Raw genomic sequence first — 27258 nt, forward strand, 5'->3', positions numbered from 1 at the left:
GACTTTCTCTACCATTTAAGGGAGATTAGCCTCTGCTGCTCTTGTGGAGGAGTGGGGAATCAAACCCGGCTCTCGAGATCAGAGTCCACTGCTCTTAACCACTACACCAAGCTGGCAGAACTCTCTCATCCCACAAGGAGGCAAGGCGAATGTCTCTTGAAAACCCTACAGGGGGTCGCTATAAGTCAGCTGTGACTTGACGGTACTTTCCACCACCAGCAATACATGTTCACAATCAGGGTGCAACACTGACTGGAATTTGTACTCTACTAGATAAGCCTTCCTTTTTAAGGATTTCGGTCCCTGGCACAAAATGGCACAAGGAAAAGAATGCAAACGACATGCCAGTTTTCATCTCCTTCAAGAAAGCCGGTGGATGCCAGCTACAGAAGTGGCGGGGGGGGGGGGGGGGAGCTAACAGCTTTGCAGAACCAAAAGCAATTGTCCAAACTTTCAAATTAAACAAATAATGATTCTTTTCTGAATCCAGAAAGGAAACACACGGAGGCTGTGGAAACTGGGCTAGATTTCAGAATTGCCAAAGAAGCCACGAGAAAGGATACAGAAGGTCAGTGGATTCTCTCCTGTACCATGACCCTCCTAAAGAAAACTGCAGAAATGCAGAAGCCAAACAAAACAAGACAGGAACAGAGAACAAAGAAATCCAAACTTAGGGACACTTCGATAAACTTTTTGCTACCTGAGCAAATAGTTTTCTTTACTCAAATATCATTTTAACAAAGAATGGGGAAAAAAACAAGGACATGCAATCATAATATATATACACATAAATATACAGGCATATAAAATATATAAAATCTTTGATTTGAAAACACTGCTCGTAACTTCAGAGGATTTAACTATGATGTGATTTCGTTGCATAAAGCTCCCAGTACTAACAGCATCTCCCACACAAATCTCATTGGAAACCAATAAGGTTTGTGGAAGAGCACAGGTGTAAATTAAAGCCACGTCTAAATTTCTTGCTTTGGATTCAGAACTTTGACTCTGCCAGTTGTAGAACTGGGATACCTTTTATTTGGGAGGGGGGGAGTTTGTGAAACTTTCCAGTAAGTCCTTCACAAATCCAGGTCTGAAATTAATCTCTTATCCCATAACTTAATATTTAATAATTACATTACATTTTTTCCCTATTAAAACTGCCCCATATGCATTCAACTTTTAAGGCACACATATCACACATTTCTTATCCCACAAAGCAACCAGCAGTTTGCACACAGACAGGCTATACTCCTTAAACCGCTTTCTCTAGAGTCACCCTGTGCCAATTCCATCAACTTCGATGAGATTCCAGTCGAAGCCCCTGGAACCAGTGAACACTCCAATACCCCCCTCCCCAAGAAGTAATTTGAGAACATCCATCCAATACTTCGCTGGAGATGTCACAATACTTAATGCTTTCCTAGTCAACTGAAGTGCAGCATTTCAGACAACGGCTTGTCTTTAACATTATAATTAAGTTTTTACATCCAACAGACTTCTTGGACCATTAAGCAAAACAGGCGACCCAAGGAACCCACCCCAAACAGGTGTCCGATTGAAAAGCAGGACGATTCTGGGCAGTTCTTGCTCGATGCCTGCCTTTCGCCAACTGCATTCCTGCAAAGATGCTTTTGATTCGGAGTGTGAGCTCTCGATTCATGTCTAATTCAAGAAAAAGAAATCTGGGGAGGGGGGGAGCGTGCAATCCAGTGAAGAAGCCGTGAGTGTTCAAATCCATGGCTGTCTTTAAAAGGCACAAAAACTGTTTAAAAGGGGTTGTTTTTTTTGCGAGAGTCAATTTGACAGTCAAGCCAGCCCCTGACTGAAGTCCAGCTGAATCTTCCAAACCCCCCCCCCCCCAAGTCCTTCTATGTGAAGGATCTGCCTTGCTGGCTCCCCCGACCCATTGAGGAGTCTGGAGTCCGAGTCCTATGAGGAAAGGTTGAAGGAGCTGGGTATGTTTAGTCTGAAGAGGGCAAGACTGAGAGGGGATATGATCACCATCTACAAGTACTTGAAGGGCTGTGATATAGAGAGGATGGTGCTGAGTTGTTTTCAGTTGCCCCAGAAGGTCGGACCAGAAACAACGGGTTGAAATTAAATCAAAAGAGTTTCCGTCTAGACATCAGGAAGAATTTTCTAACGGTTGGAGCAGTTCCTCAGTGGAACAGGCTTCCTTGGGAGGTGGTAAGTGCTCCTTCCCTGGAGGTTTTTAAGCAGAGGTTCGATGGCCATCTGTCAGCAGTGCTGAATCTATGACCTAGGGAGAGCATCTTGGCCATCTTCTGGGCATGGAGAAGGGGGTCACTGGGGGGGGGAACGTGGTTGTGAATTCCCCGCATCGTGCAGAGGGTTGGACTAGATAACCCTAGTGTAGGATTGCCAGGTCCCTCTTCGCCACCGGTGGGAGTTTTTTGGGGCAGAGCCTGAGGAGGGCAGGGGTTGGGAGGGACCTCAACGCCATAGAGTCCAACGGCCCAAGCGGCCCTTATCTCCGGGGGAAACGATCTCGACGGGCCGGAGGTCCGTCTTGACAGTGGGAGCAATCCCCTGGAGGATGGCAACCCTACGCTGGCTAGGGTTGCCAGGTCCCTCTTCGCCACCAGCGGGAGGTTTCCGGGGCAGAGCCTGAGGAGGGCAGGGGTTGGGAGGGACCTCAGCGCCATAGAGTCCAACGGCCCAAGCGGCCCTTTTCTCCGGGGGAAACGATCTCGATCGGCTGGAGGTCCATTGTAACAGCGGGAGCTCTCCAGCCAGCCCATGGAGGATGGCAACCCTACCCTGGCTAGGGTTGCCAGGTCCCTCTTCGCCACCAGCGGGAGGTTTCCGGGGCAGAGCCTGAGGAGGGCAGGGGCTGGGAGGGACCTCAACGCCATAGAGTCCAATGGCCCAAGCGGCCCTTTCCTCCAGGGGAAACGATCTCAATGGGCTGGAGGTCCGTTGGGAGCTCTCCCCTGGAGGATGGCAACCCTACGCTGGCTAGGGTTGCCAGGTCCCTCTTCGCCACCGGCGGGAGGTTTCCGGGGCAGAGCCCGAGGAGGGCAGGGGCTGGGAGGGATTTCAATGTCATAGAGTCCAATGGCCCAAGCAGCCCTTTTCTCCGGGGGAAACGATCTCGGCGGGCCGGAGGTGAGTTGCAAGAGGGGGAGATCTCCAGCCAGCCCCTGGAGGGTGGCCCCTTCCAACCCCGCGCCGTCTCTTCCGAGGGGGGCTGCGGAGGGAGGGGGGCTTCAGACGTAGTTCTTCTTGTCGTAGTCCCCGTTGGCGTGGGCGGCATGGGCGGCGGGCCGTCGGGGGGCGGCGTACTTGACGGGGCCGGGGGCGTCGTGGCGCGGCCGGGCGCAGGGGCAGCAGACGAGCGCCCCGCCGAGCAGCAGGAGGGCGGCGGCGGCCCAGGCGACGTACAGGGCGGCGCCCATCTCCCGCTTGGAGCGCGCCGTCGGGGCGTAGAAGTTGCCGATGACGATGTGGGCGAACCAGCTGGGCGGCACGAGCACCAGCAGCCCGCACAGGACGAAGAGGCCGCCCCCGACGGCGGCCACCCAGCCCTTGGCGCGGCCGGCGCGCAGGCAGGTGGTGCACTGGGCCCCCGCCACGGTGACCAGCAGGGCCAGCAGCCCCAGCAGGCCGGCCAGCACCATGAGCGTGCGGCCCGCCTGCAGCTCGGGCGGCAGCGACAGCACCGAGTCGTAGGCCTTGCACTGCGTGTGGCCCGTGCTCAGCGCCACGCACGCCATCCACAGCCCCTCCCAGGTGATCTGCGCCGTCACGATGTTGGCCTCCACGAAGGCCGACACCTGCCACATGGGCAGCCCCGCCGCCAGGATGGCCCCCGCCCAGCCCACGATGGCCAGCGTCAGCCCCAGCAGCTCCAGCGCCGCCGAAGCCATCCTCGACGCCGCCGCGCGCCGCTCAAGCTCGCGACGGCTTCTCGGGATCCCTGCCCCCGATCTGCCGCCGGGATTTCCCTTTGCAAGGAGCTGAAGCTTGCAAGAGGAGGCTGCTGCGGCTTCTCGCCGGGATCTGCCGCCGGGATCTCTCCTCGTCGCCTTTGCGAAGAGCTGAAGCTTGCAAGAGTTGGCTGCTGCGGCTTCTCGCGGGGATCTGCCGCCGGGATCTCTCCTCGTCGCCTTTGCGAAGAGCTGAAGTTTGCAAGAGGAGGCTGCTGCGGTTTCCCGCGGGGATCTGGCGTCGGGATCTCTCCCCCTCGCCTTTGCGAAGAGCTGAAGTTTGCAAGAGGAGGCTGCTGCGGCTTCCCGCGGGGATCTGGCGTCGGGATCTCTCCTCGTCGCCTCGGGGCTCCTTGCACGCTGGCAAGAGGAGGCTGCTGCTTCGCTCGGCCGCGGCCGCGGGGATCTGTCACCGGGGTCTCGGATCTCCCTCCGGGATCTCTCCTGCTCGCCTGGCCCGTTAGCCGGAGAAGGCGCGGGGAGCCGCTTATATAGCCGAAGCGCGCCCGCCCCGTCGAGGCAGGGGGGGGCGTCTCCCCCCATCCTCCGTCGCCCCCGTCACGGCCAATCGGAAGGCGGCAGCCTCGCCCGGCCAGCCAATGAGGGGTTTGCGAGGCAGGGGATGAAAGGGGAAAAAAGTACCCCGGGCGCGTGGCGGTGACTCAGGGTTGGAGAGGGGTCGGGGCAGGGGGGAGACAGAGGGAGGAGGGTGGCGGGGGGGGGGAAGGGGTCTGGCCGGGAGCCAGCGGAGGATGTCAGCAGGCCCTTCCTCCTGAACCCAGAGCCCCTGGCCGGGGAGAGAGGATGCAGGGGGGAGAAGGGGCTTCCCAGGCTGGAGAAACAAAGCCCTGTAAGGCTTCCTCTGTCTGGAGGAGGGAGGCTTGCGTTGGAGCAGCCTGTGTGTGTGTGTGTGTGTGGCGGAGCAGGTGAGGGGTGGGGGGGGGGGGGAGAAGGCCTTTCCCGACAACAAAGAAGGGAACAGAATGTTCCTTTTCAGGTCACGTCCCCCCAAATGAAGAGAACCCGATGAACCCAGAGGAAGGGATTCCAGAACGGTAGCCGAGTTTTACGGATTTTACGGAGAGTGTTACGGATATCGTGGACTGCCCAAAAAACAAATCAGTGGGTTCTAGATCAAATCAAGCCTGAACTGACCCTAGAAGCTAAAATGACTAAACTGAGGCTGTCGTATTTTGGTCACATTATGAGAAGACAAGAGTCACTGGAAAAGACTGTCATGGTAGGAAAAGTTGAGGGCAGCAGGAAAAGAGGAAGACCCAACAAGAGATGGATTGACCCAATAAAGGAAGCCACAGCCTTCAATTTGCAAGATCTGAGCAAGGCTGTCAAAGATAGGACATTTTGGAGGACTTTCATTCATAGGGTCGCCATGAGTCGGAAGCGACTTGACGGCCCTTAACACACACACACACACACACACACACAGCCGAGTTTGTCTGTCAATGGCAGAACACCACACACATGAACACACATGAAGCTGCCTTATACCGAATCAGACCCTGGGTCCATCGAAGTCGGTCTTGACTACTCAGACCGGCAGCGGCTCTCCAGGGTCTCAGGTAGGGGTCTTTCACATCACCTGCATGCCTAGTCCCTTTAACTCAGTGGTTCCCAACCGGAGGTCCGTGGACCCCCAGGGGTCCGCGAGAACTAAACCAGGGGTCCGTGAAACAAAGTTATACCGGTGGTCTGCGGACCACCAGGGGTCCGGCACGCAGCTCTCTCCCTCTCTCTCAGTTGAGCTGCGGCCGCGGCTCAGGGGAGGTGTGTGAGGTCAAGCGCCCTCCTCCTCCCCCCCCCTTTTCCCCGCTGGTTTTGGCTGGCGGAGGAGGCCAAGGCGCTGAGGACAGGCGGAGGGCAGGCCCCCCGGGGAGGGAAGGTAGGAAGGAGCCCAGGTGGCGGCAGCTACTGAAGGGGCGCTTGTTGGTGCGTGTGCTGCCCTCCCGGCTCCCTCCATCGGGGACAGAAGACGGCCCCCCGGGCTAGATTCCAGGCATGGGTTGCCCCCCTGTGCGGTAAGTGTGCGGCATTGTAGAGGGCCCACGACGGAAGGGATAACAGCCGTGGCGGGATGGGGTTATTGGCCATCTGTGAATGGGAGGTTTTGCCTTGGATTTGCCTTTCAATAAAAAGTTGTTTGTATCATTGAAAGCTCTGCTATTGTGTTTTTCTTTTAAGGCAAAAGATGTTAACATATGAGTTGTTTTTTTCTAAACTAAAACCTCAGTATTCAGGTTAAATTGCCACATTGGCACTTGGAATTTTTATTTTGAACCTTGGGGTCCCTGCACCGAACAAAAAAGTTCTAGTGGTCCCTGGTCAAAAAAAGGTTGGGAACCACTGCTTTAACTGGAGATGCTGGGGATTGAGCCTGGGACCTTCTGCGTGCCCAGCAGATGCTCTACCACTGAGCCACAGCCCCTCCCCAAAATAGTTTCTCTTTACCTCACAAGTAAGCACAACCTTGGTCTAGCTGTTTCCCAGAAAGAGACCTTGAAGGAGCACATAGCTCACATGCTACCGATCCTTTACTCAAATCTTATGTCCTCCTTTTAACCTGATTGTGAACAGTTGGGGTTTAAAGAACCTATAGGTGAGGTAGGGGTTGAAAAAAAAAAAGCTGGAGATGTGGGGATTGAACCTGGGACCTTCTGCATGCCAAGCAGAGGCTCTACCACTGAGCCACAGCCCCATACCAGATCAGTCCAGTGGCACCTTAAAGACTAACAATGTTTCTTCCACTTTCAGGTGTTGGTCTGAAGTAGAAGAGCAAGACTTGAGTCCGGGAGCACCTTGGAGACCAATAAAATTTCCGGGATATAAGCTTTCGGGAGTCAAAGCTCTCTTTGTCAGAGAGGAGGGATTATTGTGAAAATGCTGGACGAAACAAAGAAGGCTGAGAGCCAGCATGGTGTAGTGATTTAAGAGCAGGGGTTTGGAGCGGTGGACTCTGATCTGGAGAACCGGGTTTGATTCCCCATTCCTCCACATGAGCGGCGGAGTCCAATCTGGTGAACCGGATTGGTTTCCCCACTCCTCCACATGAAGCCTGCTGGGTGACCTTCGGCTGGTCACAGCTCTTAGAGCTCTCTCAGTCCCACCTACCTCACAGGGTGTGGGGAGGGGAAGGTGATTGTAAGCCGGTTTGAGTCTTCATTAAATGGTAGAGAAAGTCGGCATATAAAAACCAACTCTTCTTCTCCTCCTCTCTCCCCCCCCCCCCCGCTGGAAGGGGACCGACGGATAACCCAGAGAGGGAGTTCCACAATCTTGGCCCCAGAAAGTAAAACTGAGTCACTTTGGGAATAGAGTTTTAGAACATAAGAACATTAGAAAAGCCCTGCTGGATCAGACCAAGGCCCATCAGGTCCAGCAGTCTGTTCACACAGCATCCAACCAGGTGCCTCTAAGAAGCCCCCAAACAAGACGACTGCGGCAGCATTGTCCTGCCTGTGTTCCACGGCACCTAATATAATAGGCATGCTCCTCTGATCCTGGAGAGAATAGGTATGCATCATGACTAGTATCCATTTTGGCTAGTAGCCCTGGATAGCCCTATCCCCCATGAACATATCCACTGCCCTCTTAAAGCCTTCTGAGTTGGCAGCCCTCACCACTTCCTGGGGCAGGGAGTTCCACAATTTAACTATGTGTTTTGTGTGAAGAAATAATTCCTTTTATCTGTTTTGAATCTCTCACCCTCCAGCTTCAGCAGATTACCCCGTGTTCTGGTATTATGAGAGAGGGAGAAAAGCTTCTCCCTGTCCACTCTCTCCATACTATGCATAATTTTATAGACCTCTTTCATATCTCCCCTTAACTGCCTTCTTTCTAAGATAAACAGCCCTAAGCGCTTTAACCGCTCCTTATAGAGCAGGTGCTGTAGCTCTCAGATCATTTTGGTTGCTCTTTTCTGATCTATCTGATCTGATCATTTCTGATCAACTCCCAAGCCTTTTACCAGGAACTGTAACCGGAAAAGAGGCAGCATCCTGGAAACATGGGGACAGATCAAACATATGAGATGTTGCCCAACTAAGGTCTCTATCCACACACAAACTTTTCCTACAGCATGAAATAAAGGAGTTCATATTAACTCATGAAGCTATCTTATGCATTGGTCCATGAGTCAGTATTGTCTACTCAGATGGGCAGCAGCTTTCTGGGGTCTCAGGCAGAGGTCTTTCACAACACCTACTGCTAGATCCTTTAACTGGAGATGCCAAGGTCCGAACTTAGGACCTTCTGCATGAACATAAGAAGAGCCATGCTGGATCAGAACAAAGGCCCCTCTAGCCCAGCCTTCTGTGCACACAGTGGCCAACCAGCTATCTCTAGGAAGCCCACAAACAGGTCATTATCTAAGGTGGTGCTCCTTGGTATCGCCGTGGAGCACCTGTGCTCTGCATCTTAAGATCCAAGGTAGTTTTACGCTTGGTGGCAAGCTTTGCAAAGTTGGCACCGTGCTGTGACTTGTGCCTCACCAGCCAGAGCCTGGCATCCTGTTGCTGTCAGTTGCTTCCTGGAACCAGGAGGGACAATTGTTGCTTCACCAAGAGAACAACAAAACACATTCCAAACCCCCCTTTACTGAGATGAGAAGGAAGTTTGCTTTCTCTCTAAGTGGCAAGATACAAAGACACCCCTTCCCCAGCTCTTTTCACAGTGAAAAGACCAGAAGTTGACCATTGAGGCAAACATTTATTTCTCTCCATATAGCCTTAAAAAACCACCTTTCTTTGCATCAAAGGAACACTTCCAGTCTGCTTTGTCATCTTTAGCAGGCTCTTGGGTCAAACTTACATATTATGTCCATACTTGAATCTCCTGATACTCACTTTACCCTTACAAATCTTAGAAAGCTGGCAAAGTACTGTTGTTAGAGTGTTGAACTAGGTTCATGGAAACCCAGGTTTGAATCCCTACTCTCCCATGGAGGTTTGCTGAGTGACCTCAGGCCAGCCTCTCTCTGCATAACCTACTCTACAGGGGTGTTGTTGTGAAGATAAAATGGAGACGGGGAAAATGATGTAAACCATACTGGGATCCCATAAATAAACAAACTACCACTGCTTTGGGAGTGTTTGCTAAAAATTTTCCCCATCTTGCAGTTGTTTGCTTGTTTTTGAAAAAAAGGAGTCTTGTACTACCTTAATGATATATTGTGGGGAGGGGCTGTGGCTCAATGATAGAGCATCTGCTTGGCAGGCAGAAGGTCCCAGGTTCAATCCCCGGCATCTCCAGTTAAAGGGACTAGGCAAGCAGGTGATGTGAAAGACCTCTGCCTGAGACCCTGGAGAGCAGCTGCCAGTCAGAGTAGACAATACTGACTCTGATGGACCAAGGGTCTGATTCAGTATAAGGCAGCTTCATGTGTTCACAGACTTTCATGGGCTAGAAGTCACTTTGGTAGAGTCTCTAAAAATATGCATGTCTATTTTAAGAAGCTTTTTTGTAACTCGGGTTTGCAAACGTAATGATTGATATTAGCTAATTCGGAGCATGTGCGTGCTATCTGACCACTGCTGTGTTCTGTGATGCATATGTGTGAGGAACACTGTTGTGCAAAAGCCCTGTGGATTTAAGCAAGAAAATGTTATGGAATATATACTCACACACAAACATGGGAATACAGCTAAAAACATAAACAGTCCAATCAAAATAGTTCTATCGTACTTGTAAACTGCCTTGAGTCCCAGTGAGAAAGGCGTACTATGAAACAAAAGACCATGCAATGGAAGAGATCCACTCTGTGAGATTTCTTCAAATGCCCATGCATGAAGCTGTCTTAAGTTACTTTCGCACATGTTGGATAAAAGATGTTCAAGGCACTTTCAGTGCACTTCAGCAAACATTTGCTCAGCATGTTGGACAATGTACTTCTTTCTTTAGTTTCTTTTGGGGGTTCAACATGACCAGTATCTTCTGATAAAACTCCCTTTCTCTTCCTTCATAACTTCTTTTCTGGTCCTTTGCTATCTTCCAAGGAATTCTTGTCAATTGTCCATCCTATCCCTCTGTCCCCAGACAGGGAAGTATTCAAGGTTGTTGGCTGTTTAGCATTATTTACAGCTAAGATGTGCCATCTCTAGCCCTGTCCACATGTTCCAGTGAATGTGTATACATCCTCCCTTTATGTGCATACATCTGTTTGTATGAAAGAGCCAATGTGTGTTCACTTTACGAATGAAACTGGGGACCAGTACATAGACAAATGTGGCATTTGTATCAGATGTTCAGCTGTACATGCATTGACTGTAACATGAGAATTACTCAGCGCACATAGAAAGACAAGCAAGTGGCAGGTGGAGTTCCTCAGGGATTTGTCCTGGGACCTGTGTTCAACATCTTTATAAATGATTTGGATGAAGGAATAGAGGGGATGCTTATTAAATTTGCAGATGATACTAAATTGGGAGGGGTAGCAAATAGAGTAGAAGACAGAGTCGGCATACAGGATGATGTTGACAGGCTGGGAAACGGCTCAAACAAATAAAATGAATTTCAACTGAGATAAATGTAAAGTTCTGCATTTAGGCAGGAAAAATCAAATGCATAATTATAGGAGACTTGTCTTGGCAGTAATAGGATCGAGGGGTCTTAGTAAACCATACACTGAACATGAGTCAGCAGTGTGATGCGGTAACGGAAAAGGGAAATGCAATTTTGGGCTGTGTCAAAAGAAGTATAGTGTCCAGATCACACAAAGTGATGGTGTCATTTTACTATTTTCACCTAGACCTCACCTAGACTATTATGTTCAGTTTTGGGCACCACAATTTAAAAAGGATGTAGACAAGCTAGAACATGTCCAGAGGAGGGCATCAAAGATGGTGAGGGGTTTGGAGCCCAAGTCGTATGAGAAAAGGTATGTTTAGCCTGGAGAGGAGACAATTGAGAGGTGATTTGAGAACTATCTTCAAGTACTTGAAGGACTGTCATATAGAGGATGGTGTGGAGTTGTTTTCTTTTACCCCAGAAGGTCAGACCAGAACCACATCCTGGGGCAGGGAGTTCCACAATTTAACTATGCGTTGTGTGAAGAAATACTTCCTTTTATCAGTTTTGAATCTTTCACCCTCCAGTTTCAGCAGATGACCCTGCGCTCTAGTATTATGAGAAAGGGAGAAAAACTCCTCCCTGTTAACTTTCTCCATACCATGTATAATTTTGTAGACCTCTATCATGTGTCCCCTTAACCGCCTTCTTTCCAAGCTAAACAGCCCTAAGTGTTTTAACCGCTCCTCATAGGGCAGTTGCTCTAGTCCCCTAATAATTTTGGTTGCTCTTTTCTGCACCATGCCTAAAAAAGGAGATGGCCAAGCAAAGCCACTGAGCTTTCCTCTATGGAGAAAGGGAAATGGGTGAGACGTCACCGGATCCAAGCACAGCAGGTCCGGACTGATAGCAATGAAGCAAGCAGTGGGGAAACCAAACATCGTAAGCAACTTTTGCCCCCAAACAAGGACAACACTGAGCATAAGAAGAGGATGTACGACTTATGTCAGACCGTTTAGAATAGACTGGCCTTATTCATTGACTTTCTTCACAACTCACCTTTCTAGCTGGGACTCCAGGCAGATAATCTGTCTAGGACATTTTTAGCCCGCCTTCTGAATAGTTGAAGAAGAAGAGTTGGTTTTTATATGCTTTCTCTACCACTTAAGGGAGAATCAAATCAGCTTACAATCTCCTTCCCTTCCCCTCCACACAACAGACACCCTGTGAGGTAGGTGGGGCTGAGAGAGCTCTAAGAGAGCTGTGACTAGCCCAAGGCCACCCAGCTGCCTTCATATGTAGAAGTGGGAAACCAACTCGATTCACCAGATTAGCCTCCGCCGCTCATGTGGAGGAGCGGGGAATCAAACCCGGTTCTCCAGATCAGACTTCACCGCTCCAAGTGCCCTGTACATGGTCCTCGATTCTCCATTCTGTCCTCACAGCAACCTTGTGAGGTAGGTGAGGCTGAAAGATTCTGACTGGTCACCCCAGCGATCTTCCATGGCAGGAATCTGAGCTCTCATCTCTCAGATCCCAGCCCACTACTCTAACCACTATACCACACTGATTCTCTGGTAATGTAATCAATTTTTTAGTGTTTTTTTTTGCAGCTGTGCACACCTCTTTTCCATCACTACTTCCAAAAGTGGCGGAGAAAGTGCTCTAATATATATATATTTTTGCTCACTTTTTTCTGCCTCTAGTCCAGCACCGTGAGATCCTTGCAGGGAGCTACTAAAGCCAACAATGGGGCCTATGCTAGTATTGGTTTGTCATGCTCGGGCCTTTGCTCATAAATCCTACCTTTGGGTTAGGGTTGCCAGATCCCCTCTAGATATCAGTGGGGAATTGGGGCGGTAGAGTTGCCAAATCCAGGTTGAGAAACTCCTGGAGATTTGGGGATGGAGCCTGGGGAGGTCATAGACCTCAGTGGGGTACAATGCCACAGAGTCCACCCTCTGGAGCATCCATTTTCTTCAGGGGAACTGAACTGTGTAGTCTGGAGATGAGCTGTAATTCCAGGGGTTCCCCAGGTCCCACCTGGAGGCTGGCATTCCTACCTTGGGTGTATCCTCTGCACCAAATAAACCAAGCTTTCCCCCCAGAGTCCCCTAGAAAGTCAAGATTGTTCACTCAGGGCAAATTATGTCAAAGAAGCATATTTGCATACACTTTCTTATTTTACATAATTGATTCTTCTCTTGCAATTAATAGGACACAACATGGAGGTGTGCATAGCAGTGGAATCCCTCCCTGCCATACCATGGAGATTTCACCTGGCATCGCCCACAAAGATGCAAGCTTGTATTCATAGCTTTGAGGACTAGACACTTGCTTTATTTTAAAGCAAAACCCCGAAATCCAAAGGAAACTGAATTCAGTGCCTAATTCCACATTTTGGATTGTTTCTGCACCTGTGCAGGTTACACACACCCTGCTCAGGAAAAAACAACAACCCGAATTCAACATCACTTGTGTGCCATGGCATGTGATGCCATGGTATAAATGGCAACACTTGCGGTTGTCTGAGAAGGAAGGATGTGGTATCCGTTTGTTGCTTCAGGTTATGTCATAGAGTTCAGTTCAGAAGCCATTGCTTTCGTGACCCTCCACACACCCCTTGGGTTCCTTATTTGATTTGAACATCTCCCTTCTTTAGGATTAAAATAACCCATTGACTAATAAAGTGATGACTGGCAGTATCTCATCTGTACCCATCCTGAAGCAGCATTACTGCAGGGAAAAGAGAAGGAAGGATGTGGTTTCCGTTTGTTGCTTCAGGTTATGTCATAGAGTTCAGTTCAGAAGCCATTGCTTTCGTGACCCTCTCCACACCCCTTGGGTTCCTTATTTGGTTTGAACATCTCCCTTCTTTAGGATTAAAATAACCCATTGACTAATAAAGTGATGACTGGCAGTCTCTCATCTGTACCCATCCTGAAGCAGTATTACTGCAGGGAAAAGTGAAAGTGGGGTATGCAGGCCAAAATAATTTTATGAAGGATTAAAAACTATTGATCTGTCATTCACAGTGTTACCCCAGTCTTCCTTCGAGGGACTCAGATGGACTTACATGGTCATCCCTTCCTCAGTTTATCCTCATAACAACCCCGGAGAGTCTGCCTAACCAGACATGCCAGTTTCTGAAGATCCCAGCAATTTTCTATCTCAATTATTAGGTGCGTGGGTAAGGTTGCCACTTGCCAGCTCTGGGCTGGGAAATACCTGGATATTTTGGGGGGTGGAGCCTAGGGAGTGACCTCAGCAGGGTATAATGACATAGACTCCACCCTCCAAAGCTGCCATTTTCTCCAAGGGAACTGATCTTGGTCATCTGGAGATCAACTGTAACAGTGGGAGATCTCCAGGTTCCACCTGGAGGCTGGCAACCCTATGAGAGCCATGGCTAGGGTGACCAACCTCTAGGTACTAGCTGGAGATCTCCTGCTATTACAACTGATCTCCAGCTGACAGAGATCAGTTCAGGTGGAGAAAATGGCCTCTTTGGCTATTGGACTCTATGGCATTGAAGTCCCTCCCCTCCCAAAACCTCATCCTTCTCAGACTCTGCTCCAAAGATCTCCAGGTATTTCCCAACCTGGAGCTGGCAACCCTAACCACCATGGCCTCACTAGGGCATTTTCCCAGCTTGAAAGAGCCCCAGATAGTTGCTGTTTTCTTCTATGGGGAAATGTAGGTGAACGTTGGGGTTACATGTAAGTTTCCCAATGGGACAAATGGTGGCTTCCTAGAGAAGCCAGCCTCCAGGTCAGACCTGGGGATCCCTGGGAATTACAGCTCATTTCCAGACTATAGAGATCAGTTCCTGTAGAGAAAATGGATGCTCTGTAGGGTGGAATCTATGGCATTGTCGAAGTCCCTGTCCTCCCCAGGCTCCATCCCCAAATCTCCAGGGGTTTTCCAACCTGGATCCTGCAACTCTACCCCCCATTCCCCGCCGGTGGCCATGGGGGACCTGGCAACCCTAACCCAAAGGTATGATTTATGAGCAAAGGAATTACTAAAGCCAACAACAGGGGCCGATGCTAGTTTTAGTTTGTCATGCTTGGACCTTTGGACACCCTGATAATTAAGTTGAGAAAGAGCAACTTGCCTATGGCTACCAAGTAATTTTTCAGCAGAGGTATCCTCCTGGCTTGTAGCTCATGCTGCAGTCCTAAGCAGAGTTACACCCTTCTGAGCCCATTGGCTCCAATGGATTTACTAGGGTGTAACTCTGCTTGCCCTGATCTGGATGGTCCTGGCTAGCCTGATGTTGTCAGATCTCGGAAGCTAATCAGGGTTGGCCCTGGTTAGTATTTGGATGGGAGACCACCAAGGAATACCATGGTTGTGATGCGGAGGCAGGCAATGGCAAATCACTGATGAACGTCTCTTGCCTTGCAACCCTATGGGGGTCACCGTAAGTCGGCTGCGACTTGATGGCACTTTCTCCCACCATCAACTCTGTTTAGGATTGCATCAGTTGGTGTGAAGGATTGCTTTCTTGGAATCTTCTGTGTACACTGATACATCTTTATTCCAAGCCGAGACTTGATAAGAGCAACATAGCAGAAACAAGTTTTCATCAAACGAGCTGGATATCTCTGGGATCAACTGATGGCCTGTGTTTCTTTGCTTGGGAATTTATTCTCAATTTGTTTTGGGTAGTCATTTGGATGTGTGATTTATGATTGCACCAAGAATTTCTTCTGACTTCCTCTTCCAGTTCTTCTTGCAGGGTCACAAGAATGTATAAAAACATTGTGACAAAAATAAGTGTCAAAAAAGTCAAGAGGTGCTTTGCTTTTCAGGGTGAGTAACGGGCAACTGACTTCTTCAGTGTTGTAACTTTTTAAGGCAGTCATAACTGGTTAACTGAAAAGTAGTCAAAGATAGAAATAAATGTGATTAGATAAAAGAGGGAAGGTGGTTTCTATTCTTCATATCATGGATCAATTGCAACCTAGTATGCAGTGCGGCCAAAATTAAGCGAAGTGCTTTTCATTTTCACCTATCACGTTTTCATCCTGGCCTTCATTGGAGGGCTCAGGATTGCATACATTGTGCTATTTTAGCTTCACAACAACCCTCTGAGGTGGAATAGGTATATAGGGGGTGTGGCTGGCACAAGCTCACCCAATTTGTTTCATGGGTTGCCGACAGATCTGAAGAAAAGTGTCCTGTCCCTTTAATAGTTCATGTGTGAAATTGGGCAATTGAAGTTTTTCCGTGGCATGGAGGTAAATAACATCACCTGGTAATTAACACCCATTAAAGCTCTATTCAAGGGGCAGGATATTTTTTTTCTCCAGGCAGTTGGCAGCCCTATGGGTGAGCAGAGATTGTGAACTATGGTTTCTCTCGTCCTCCAACCCTCTAACCACGACACTAGATTAGAAAAGTCAACCATGTACATAATTGCCATCTATTGAATTCGGCTAGGACTAGACTGTACTTACCCTTGGCTGGATTGTACCTGCTGTCAGCTCCATCTGCTATATGTGTATGTACGTATGTGCTGTCAAGTTGCAACCGACTCATGGGGTGACCCCAGCAAGGGGCTTGCAAGGCAAGGGAAAGGCAGAGGTGGTTTGCCATCGCCTTTCTCTGCAGAGCCTTCCTTGGCGGTCTCCCATCCAACCACTGACCCTGCTCGGCTTCTGAGACCTGTAGTATAATGGAATGGTTCAAGAGGGAACTTCTATATAAAAGAAACAGTACTGTAGTCTACCCATGTTTATTGTATGTCTTATCGTGCTCTTACGGCACTGTCTTCTACTTTTAAAATTCATTTTTCTGCATTGTTTATGGTATATCATGTCTGAAACCCTTTTCTGGCACATTGTCTAACTTCCTAATCCCAGCCCTATTGCATTGTTTATTGGGCATCTTATGCTGTCTGATTACATTTTTGTATATCATGAGATCTACCTTGAGCCTTAGCAAGACAGGTGACCTATCAATAAAGTAAATGCATAAATAAATACATAAGTTAATGTACGATAAAAGAACCGTCTTAATGAGCTGAGCGGTGAAAGGAGAGGAAACGAAAGCAGCCACATGGAAGTGGTTCTAAACCATGGCTCTCTCCTCCGCTGATATAAGGAAGTGATGGTTATTTTATGTAAAGTTTTTTAAGAAGAACAGAACTGGCCTATTAAATACTTTGTAAACAAGTTGGGCCCTGACCTGGATGGCCCAGGCTAGCCTGATCTCGTCAGATCTCAGAAGCTAAGCAGGGTCAGCCCTGGTTAGTACTTGGATGGGAGACCACCAAGGAATACCAGGGTTGCTGTGCAGAGGAAGGCATTGGCAAACCACCTCTGTTAGTCTCTTGCCATGAAAAGCCCCCCAAAAGGGGTCGCCATAAGTCGACTGCGACTTAACGGCACTTTACACACACACAAACAAGTTGGCAGGGAAACCATTAAAATTAGAACAAGTAGCAAATCTGTTTGCAGAATAAACATTACATGACCTTCGCATTTATCTAAATACTATTGTTTGAAGAGTCTGGTGGTAGAGACCAGAGGACAATGGTCAGTGCAGCCACTTTTAAAGGTTAGCAGTTATCTGCACAGCCATAAGGGGCAAACATCTTTGTTCGGTTAATCTTTCCCAAGGGAGAGAATTAAAATGAACTTCAGAGACTTTGCTTGGGAGATGAGGGATGTATAAATGACTTCAGTAAATGAAAGATGTAAATCCCTGTTAAAGTAATTCCTCTTCTGTAGCTCCCATTAATTTCAGAGAGCCAGTGGGATAGAGTGATTAGATAGTGACTGGGGAAGACGTTGACTGAAATCCCCACTGGCCACAAAGCTCAGTGGGTGACCTTATGATGCATCTCTTATTTTCCATGAGTATTTTGGAATTCAACAAATAAGGAACAGTTCCTTTAAATAAAGAACAGGCGGCAAGCCTGGCTGGTATTACTAGACCCATATTGCAGATTGAGGGGGAGGAGGGGAAGCATTTGAGGCAGACAATTGATTAAGGTCACCTAGTCAGTTTGTGGCAGAGATGAAATCTGAGGGAAGGGCTATGGTTCAGTGGAAGAGCCTCTGCTTTGCAAGCAGAAGGTCTCAGGTTCAGTCCCCAGCATCTCCAGTTAAAAAAGGACCAGGCAGTAGGTGATGTGAAAGACTTCTGTCTGAGACCCTGGACAGCTGTTGCTAGTCTGAGTGGAAAATACTGACCTTGATGGACCAATTGTCTGGTTCAGTATAAGTCAGCTTCGTGTGTGCATGATCTGCAGATTTCCTGCATGGCAGCTAGTTCACTTAGCAAATACATGATTAAAGGCTGACTTCCCCTGCTCAACACCAAAGTGTTTGGTTCAGTTTTTGGTGCTCTGTCTTGGTGCACCAGGAATACACTATGTGCAGTCCTCTTGAGATGCATGATTACCATCTTTTGTGAAACGGGCAACGTGTATTTTCCAGCCAAGGTACCCACTACCCAAGACTTGGATTTTTGGGGGGATTTGTTTGGGTGTACCGAAGCTGCAAAATACTCACAAAATCCTTTTGACACGTAAAGGCAATTGTGCATACTGACAGGGTCACATGTAGTACATTCTCCCAGTATGTGAAATAGGAGCACCAGGGACGTAACGCCTGAAAAGGGCTATAGTGATGAACTGGACATGTCAGTGGTGGGCTGAGGGTAGGGTTGCCACTGCCAGGTCCCTTTTCGCCACTGGTGGGAGGTTTTTGGGGCAGAGCCTGAGGAGGGTGGGGTTTGGGGAGGGGAGGGACTTCAATGCCATAGAGTCCTATTGCCAAAGCGGCCATTTTCTCCTGGTGAACTGATCTCTATCGGCTGGAGCTTAGTTGTAATAGCAGGAGATCTCCAGCTAGTACCTGGAGGTTGGCAACCCTAGGTATGGATATTGAAAGCTACACCATGGAACCACCCATCAGAAGGGTAGAGTTCTCTACCTTCTCAGGGGACTCTCCAGATATACAGAGCATTATGACTGGACTGCCTTGACCTGGCTAGCCTGATCTCATCAGATCTTGGAAGCTAAGCATCGTTGACCCTGGATAGTATTTGAATGGGAGACCACCAAGGAATACCAGCGTCACGACACAGAGGCAGCCAATGGCAAACCACCTCGGAATGTCTCTTGTCTTGAAAACCCTACAGGGTTGCCATCAGTCGGCTGTGACTTGACAGCAAAAACCAAACCACACACACACAAAAAGATTAAACACATACATTGATCTGATAAAGACAAAGCATGCTCCAGGAAAACAGGACTGCTGACAGGAGCAGGTAAAGTAGGAGAGATCAACTTGCTTAACCTCCTAAGGCTTTAGAAAATCCTAGGTGATTTTTGGAGAGTAGGCTTTTCAAATTGTTGAGATTCTCTTCATCCCCCCAATGAAGCGATTCTCTTCACCCCCCCACCCCAGTTTGAACACATGAAGCTACTTTAGGCGACTGATCTTTCAGTGTCCCTACTGTCTACTCTAACTGGCGGTGGCTCTCTGGAGGTTGTTCACATCACTCACTATCTGATTCTACAACTGGAGGCACTGGGCATTGATCCTGGGATCTGTGCAGTGCCTAGAGTGGCCAACCTCCAGGTGGTGGCTGGAGCTCCCACTATTACATCTGACCTCCAGGCGACAGAGATCAGTTCACCTGGAGAAAATAGCTACATTGGAAGGTGGACTCTATGGCATTATACCCCATTGAAGTCCCACCCCTCCCTAAACCCCACCATCCTCAGGCTCCACCCCCAAAGATCTCCAGGTATTTCCTAACTCAGAGCTGGCCACCCTAGGAGTGCCAAACAGTTCCTTTAATGCCAAGCAAGCACTCCAGCCCCACCCCTACAGGTTCCGGCTAGTAATAAATAACGGCTTATAAACGGTTTAAATAAATGCATAAATACATAAATTACATCTGCTATTAACGACGATGATGTTTATCGTGGTTTTGGAATGTAGCTCTCGGGGCAAGAAGGCCACCGTTAATTTGCTTTCCACTTTGTATTGCTGAGGGCAACCAAATAAAGGGCACACTTCACACTCTTTTTTTTTAAAAAGGTATAAGTTTCATTTCAAAACCACTCATGATATTTATTCTTTAAGAAGCCAATCTCTCAATCAATCAAATTTTATTCCGATACAATATCAGCTCTGAATAAAAATCAAAGTTAGGTTAAAATAATAAAAGTTGATGGTTCTGGAAGGGATGATTTGAAGAAGAGGAGGAAAGATCTTCTATGAGGAAAGGTTTTCAATCAGCCGTTTACGAATCCCTCTAGACCCGAAGCAAAATTTGGCTGCTTGAGTAGTTATCTCCTGAGAGGAGTCTGCTAAGAGAAGGGAAAGCTTCATCTTCTTCCTATCTCCCAGGAAAGGATGACAATACGGGGAGAATGTACTGCGATCTTATGTCGTTGCAGAAGGGACATTGCAACTGCCAATCTCTCCGGGGGTTACCGCATTATGTATTCCCAGCGATGTATTAAGAGTTTGAAAATGTTATTAAAAATACTGTTCGCACTTTCTATGTATTCCCAGCGATGTACTAAGAGTTTGAAAATGTTATAAAAAATATTGTTCGCACTTTCTATGTATTCCCAGCGATGTATTAAGAGTTTGAAAATGTTGTAAAAAATACTGTTTGCACTTTCTGTGTTTTCCCACTGATGTATTAAGAGTTTGAAACTGTTATAAAAAATACTGTTCGCACTTTCTATGTATTCCCAGCGATGTATTAAGAGTTTGAAACTGTTATCAAAAATACTGTTCGCACTTTCTATGTATTCCCAGCGATGTACTAAGAGTTTGAAAATGTTATAAAAAATACTGTTTGCACTTTCTGTGTTTTCCCACCGATGTATTAAGAGTTTGAAACTGTTATAAAAAATACTGTTCGCACTTTCTATGTATTCCCAGCGATGTATTAGGAGTTTGAAACTGTTATAAAAAACACTGTTCGCACTTTCTGTGTATTCCCACCGATGTATTAAGAGTTTGAAAATGTTATCAAAAATACTGTTCGCACTTTCTATGTATTCCCAGCGATGTATTAAGAGTTTGAAACTGTTATAAAAAACACTGTTCGCACTTTCTATGTATTCCCAGCGATGTATTAAGAGTTTGAAACTCTTACAAAAAATACTGTTCGCACTTTCTATGTATTCTCACCGATGTATTTGAAACTGTTATAAAAAACACTGTTCACACTTTCTATGTATTCCCAGCGATGTATTAGGAGTTTGAAACTGTTATAAAAAACACTGTTCACACTTTCTATGTATTCCCAGCGATGTATTAAGAGCTTGAAACTCTTATAAAAAATACTGTTCGCACTTTGTTTGGCCCCTTTAGCTGTGAAGACGTCTTCCAACCATTATTTAGCCGTGGCATCCAAAAACCCTTTTAAAGCAATGTTTTTTATAACATTTTTAAACTCTTAATACATCGCTGGGAATACATAATGCGGTAACCCCCTCATTTTCCATGGGAGAACTCAGCGTGGCCAACGCCACCTCCCGCAGGACGCTTCAGCTGTCAGGAATGACACTTGGGCAAAGCCTTCCCGCACCGGAATCTGAGGGCAGGGCTTGGAAGGGACCGCTCTAGCACTCGTTCTCGGTAGCCCTCTTGTCCCCCTCCCGCTGGCGGCGGCGGCGGCTGCTTTTTGTAGGGGACGAATAGAGACGGGGGGGCTAGAGCGGTCGCTGTGGCTGTGTGGGATTCGGGCGGAGCGCCTGAGAAGACGTTTCCGGATTTCTGGGCCCGGCTGCGGATCGAGGCGTTGGGAGGGGACTGTCTGGAGAGGCCGGAGACCAGGTAAAAAGGAAAGGGGGAGGGTTTGGCTGCCCTGCTCGGGGTGGGGGGTGCCACTAGCTCGCACTGACAGCCTGGAGAGAGCCGTTTCCTTCCTGTTTTTGTCCTGGCGGTGGGAAGCTTGACCGGTGGAATTTGCGCCTGTCCGCGTGCTCCCTTTTCCCTGCCTGGTTGGGCAGTCTGGTGGGGTTGGGAGAAGCAGGCGTCAGGAGGCCGCCCTCCCCCCGTATTATCCCCCCCTTTGCTTGCCAGTGCTTTCTTCAGGTGGAAATCCAACAGGTTTTGAACCCTTGGCTTATAGGTAGGGTTGCCAACCTCCAGCTATTAGCTGGCTATCTCCTGCTATTACAACTGATCTCCAGCCGATAGAGATCAGTTCACCTGGAGAAAATGGCCGCTTTGGCCATTGGACTCTATGGCGTTGAAGTCCCTCCCCTCCCCAAACCCCGCCCTCCTCAGGCTCCGCCCCAAAAACTTCCCGCCAGTGGCCAAGAGGGACCTGGCAACCCTACTCAGAGGTGCAATGGAAAGCTTCCCCTGGTGAATTCTTGTCTGTGGTAATGCTTTGGGAATTCCCTCTGGGAGCTAAAGTCTTGCGGCATCTTGATGATGTACAAAGTTTTATTCTGGTTATCGGCTTCCGTGGTCCAGAGCTCGCTTTGACAGATGGGATGCGCGGACTGTCGATGCATTGTCTTTTAGAGTTCAGAAGACTGCTGTTTGTTCCAGTGGCTTTCCAAAGCCACTGGAACAAACAGTGTTTTTTGCCTTTGGCAAAAAAGCCACAAGAAATTTATGTCGGAATGGAATTTTTGCTGCAGCCTTCTGGAATTGTTTCCTGGGAACTAGGAAGGCCTTTCCTACCCCCTGCAGAACGTGTGTTAATCAAAATGGAAGACTTGGCATCTTTAATTCCATCCTTGGAATGTTTAAATTAGATTGAAAATCTCAATTTCTACTGCTCAGAAGGTGGGGAAAATGTAAATCTGTCCGGTCTAATTGTTATTGTGTCTGAGTGTCAGTCAATTTATTAATTTTATGGTCACGGACCTTAATAATAACGATATTACAAACTATGCACAATAATGCAGCAATAATAATCGCAGTAATTACAGTGCCCGTAATGGCAACAATAGTAATACAAGCTAAGATCTGTACTATGCAATTTAAAAGCATGCTAATTACCCAACCTTTGCCTTACTATGGCGTAGTCTACGTCATAGCATTTATAAATCTCTTCCTCAATTTAGATGGTAGTAAGATAAAGGAAGCCACACTGTATGTAATATTTGAATTTACATCTGCCAATAAAAATCTTATTCGGGCCTCGTCCGTGCCCAATACATATAGAACATTCTGTGTTAGTCTAGATCGCATAGAGTTTGGGTTATATATTGGGCAATGAAAAAAAAAGATGTGGTAGATCTTCTATTTGACTTACAGAACAGGGGCATAAACGTTGATCAAGAGGAGTTTGATTATATCTGCCTTGTATGAATGCTGATGGTAGCGTCTGGAACGAGACATCGTGAAAGCTCTTCTTATGGAAGGACCAAAAAGATCTGATAAGTATCGTGAAGGGAATTTATCCGATTTAAGGAAAGCACATCATGTTGAAAACTTGGATTGTGTCTGAGTGGTTAAACATTCAACAGGATTGTTGCCTGGAGAAGGCCCAGATTTTTTTCAGGAAAGGAAATGTTGCACCCCTAGTTCCCGGGCAAAAGTTCCAACAGCTGAAGTTTTCTAGGTCTCTTTCTCTACCATGGCCTATCTACTTCAGGGTGAAAGTAACCACATACAAGCTCCTTTTCACCATGGTACTGATATGCAGTGGTAAGGGTGGGGTGCTAGAAAAATGTCTTCTGTTGAGTTTTTGCCTGTCGCTCAGTTTTTGAATTCAGCCTGAGAACCAGGAGTGCCATTTTTTCCATCAGGCAAAAATTCAACAGCTGAACCAGAGGGGCAGAGAGCATTGATTGAACAGAAACTTCTGAGATGGCAGCCCTTGGTAAGAGAGGATGGAATGGGAGTCTGTAGTAGGCACCAGAAATTCCCTTTGTTTATGGAGAAATCTGAATACTTCAGGTTTTGAGGGTGTACGTCTGCTGTACAGAACTTGTCTTTCCTGTTCTTTTTCCATCTTATTAATTGCGTGGGAAGAAATTGGGGTTTCTGAGTTGTCTTGGTCAACTCAGGCAAAGATTCTTGCAAATACGGGGAGAATGTAGTTGCTTTTAGCATAGCATCATGGTGGGGCAGGGCAGAGTGTCTTTTGCAGCAGGAGTCTGTAATGAAAGGGAGCTCAAAGAAAAGAAAAAATACATAGGTTGTGAATTATAAATACTTTAAAAGTTTCTTTTTTATATAATTTACAACCTAGACCTACCTTCCCTCGAGCTCCCTGGCATGGGTTTGGATTCCTGCTGGGTTCTGCATCTAGCTGCGTCCAAAGTGCATTTTATTTTCCATTGTGGGGAGATGGGGGGAAAAGCTGCTCATTTTCTGATGCTGTAATATATGGGTTCTGTTTCTCCGTATGCCCAGAGAGAATAGGCGGACAATCCATTCATTACTTGATTTAGCAAGATGTGGTTTCTGGTTATGTTAGCCCTATTTGGCGGCTCATCCACAGACCTGTCCTTCAGCATGTGATTTATTGAATTATTTTGTTAAAGCCTCAAATGCTGGTGGCTCGTATATAGCTCCCATGGTTGTATTGGGGCAGTTGAGTTTGTTGCTCTTGCAGTGGTGTGGGCTAGTGGCATATTCGTAAGACTGCCACAGAATTGCGGATGTGTTGCCAAGATGACATTCAGGTTATTTGCTGGTCTTTGTCCTGGCTGGGTCTAAATTCAGGTTATTTGCTGGTCTTTGCCTGTACGAGAGCTCAGCACCAAGGCAGTGTGCGCAAATTCATTAATCACATGTTATGCTTGTTATTTAGCTGACTGGCTGTATATTTCTGCATTGTACCCCTCTCTTTTCGCTCATTAATCTCAGATCGTGCTTGGCTTTGCAATTCTGAAAGCATTTTAGGAATGCCACGCGGATCTGAGACTTCCTGCTTCCATCCACACCCAGAGTTTCTGATTTGAGCTATAGGATGGGGAGCCTGTCAGCAAAATGGAAGGTCTTTAACACCCTGCCACATAACTAGCCGTTCTCCAGTTCTTGTGTATGCTTTCCTTGGTCTTAAAATAGTTATAAAGAAAGACTCGATTAAGTTCTCTTTGTGGCATGCGTTCAACTGCGTTTCTTTTTCGGATCTGCCAAACGCTTCTGGTTTTGGCGTTTAAACTGTATTGGGCTATTTGCTCAGTCAAAACTGGCTGCAGTCATAATGTGCTGTTCCAAATCCCAGACAAGCAGGATTTGGAAGAATGTAGCTTAGATGTCTGAGCAGGTCTTAAATCACTTTGGAATTACAGATGCTGCAAGGGGGATTGTCTGTCAGACAGTCGTTGCAGCTCTCACAGTGGCATGTATTTCTTCAGGGGTACTACTGCCATTGCAGCTCATGAGAATTAAAAATAAATACATCAACAAATAATCAGGCACTTTTATATGACAACTCCTTTTTAAAAGATTTACACAACTGTATGTGGGTGTATTTCCTACCCGGCTAAATTGCAGAGTCTCCCAGGATAGTCAAATGTCTCCCCCCACCCCCACATACACATGATGGAAAATCTGGTTTTGTTGGTTGAGATCTGTGTGTTTCACAACTCCTGGAGTCTGTTTGAAGTACCCAAAGCCTAGATATACACTTTCATGTCAGGTGGAGTGTTTCCTCTATTCTGACCCCTCCTTTTAGCATATTTAATCATTTGAACTAGCTCAGTGGAATGTGTTTATTTAAAATATTTATATCTCACTTTTCCCCAATGTCTGAGGCGGACTGTTTTGTTTACAGAAAAAAGACTTTACAAATCACTAGCTACTAAGTGCTCTGACTTACCAGCTTTCATTTTTAAAAAAGTTAGTTACTTTCTTAGTTACTCATATGCCTTTCCCTTTATAGCTGTGCAAAGAAAGGGGCTGGATACTTACTTAAAAATAAAACCCGGAAATTCAGAGGACCTAGTAGAAAGATTGGTGTAACACTGTAGCAAATGCTAGTTTAGGAAAGAAAAAGCCCTCCAGTGGTGGCGAGAGGGTTGTGGGGCAAGGCAAGAAATGTATGGGGGAAATTGCTGTGTGGGTGCTCCATTGCCATTGTAAATTTGGTAAAATTTGTAAATTTGCCATCGCAAATTTGCTCATTTGGTACAAATTCCTGGGCGTTCACATTTCAAGTTTCTACTTATTTGGTAAAAATCAGACTGTGGCTATATTGCTTTGTGGAGAAAAATCTCTAATGTGAAACAAGTTTTTAAAACTATTTTTTAATCGATTTTAAATAAATCGATTTCATATATTGTCTTCTCCCAGTGTAGAGAAAACAAAAGGGTCCCCTTGCATTTTCTGCTAGGTAACAAGAGGTGCACCCCTCCTCATGAAAGCTATTGTTCTCAGAGTTTGGTAACACAGAGCTAGGTGGCCCATTGGTTTGGCCCTTGCCTTCATGCTAGTTCTTCTCACTCTCTGTGTATGGGCAAGCGCACAAACAGACTGTACAAGCAGAAGTTGGTTTACTCGTGATGGGAATGAGACAGGTAGTATTCAGGCATGTATGGTCCCTCCCCTTCCATGCTCCCCTCCTCTAATGGAGCAAACCATAGTTTGTAGTGACGTTTAATGTTTGAAATCTGCACAAAATGACGCTCAGTTGCCTATAAACTAAGATTAAACTGTGGTTTTGAATCCAGGTTTGGAAGTGATAGAACAAACCATGGTTTGTCATTTCACTTCTGGGACATCTTGACAAGCTGCGGTCTGCTCAGTCTCTTCACGAGGTTGGGAGAGCGTGAGTCTGAAGACCTCCTGGCTTGTACCCATCACAACCAACCCGTTTGTTAATGCCTAATGCAGCCATTGTGTTGGGTTCCACATGCTCTTCCACATGTGGAAGGGCTGTTCTGCGCTCTGTCTTGCACAAGAAAAGGGGAACTAAATTAGAAAATGTTCTTTAACTTGTGCAAATGAACGGTTATGGAATCTACTTATTATAGCACTGATTGTACAATCAGTTTCAGTATAGCGCTAATGGCTGTTTTTGTTCATTTTGCGTTCTTTGGATCAGACCCATTGTTTTTAGGGCTACAGGCAAAAGCCGTCTGTTGGCTCTTATTCTGTCCACTACAAACTTAAAAACTTTACATAATGGTTTTCATTTTGCAGTGATGGGCGAGGGAAGTACTCAGCTGCCCACTGAAGAGGTCACCTTTTTTTTTGGCATCTGAAGTAACAAAAGGAAATGACCTGGGTTCCTTCCTGCTTCTTCGAGAGGGGCCCCTCTTTTCACAATGGGATTTTGATATTATGACGTTCCTGGGGGTCTAAGCAGTGGACTGAGCGGAGTCTGAACCTGATCTCTGTGGACGCTTGGAGTGTAACTTTCAAAAGTCTGTGCTCCCGTGAGATCGGAAATGTGCTGGTACAGTACATGCAGTTCAGAAATCCATCTTTTATGACCAATAGTTTACCATGTTATGTAATGGCAAAGTTATGCTCATTGGTTCTCCGGAGTCCAGTTCAAAATTATTTGAACTCGGCATTGTTCTAAAAACTGCTGTCTCTTTTGAAATTATTGTTTGGAATAAATAAGCTGCCATTTGCTCTGTTACTTAAGAAGAAGAAGAGTTGGTTTTTTTATGCCGACTTTCTCTACCACTTAAGGCAGAAGCAAACCGGCTTACAATTGCCTTCCCTTCCCACAACAGACACCCTGTGAGGTAGGTGAGGCTGAGAGAGCATGACTAGCCCAAAGTCACCCAGCTGGCTTCATGTGTACGAGTGGGGAAACAAATCTAGTTCACCAGATTAGCCTCCGCTGCTCATGTGGAGGAGTGGGGAATCAAACC

The 27258-nt window shown here is 47.1% G+C and overlaps 1 protein-coding gene across 1 annotated transcript; it reads right to left on the minus strand.

Annotated features, from left to right (window-relative positions):
* Positions 1 to 3233: 3233 nt before the first annotated feature.
* Positions 3234 to 3893, minus strand: CLDN5 (claudin 5). The gene has a single exon (XM_056859625.1). The coding sequence runs from the start codon at positions 3891 to 3893 to the stop codon at positions 3234 to 3236; it is 660 nt and encodes a 219-aa protein (XP_056715603.1).
* Positions 3894 to 27258: the final 23365 nt, after the last annotated feature.

The sequence above is a fragment of the Euleptes europaea genome, chromosome 13 (assembly GCF_029931775.1).
Source record: "Euleptes europaea isolate rEulEur1 chromosome 13, rEulEur1.hap1, whole genome shotgun sequence".
NCBI lineage: Eukaryota > Metazoa > Chordata > Lepidosauria > Squamata > Sphaerodactylidae > Euleptes > Euleptes europaea.

Excerpts from the sequence above, each read along its gene's own strand:
- CLDN5 (XM_056859625.1), bottom strand. The coding sequence starts at position 3,893 with ATGGCTTCGGCGGCGCTGGAGCTGCTGGGGCTGACGCTGGCCATCGTG.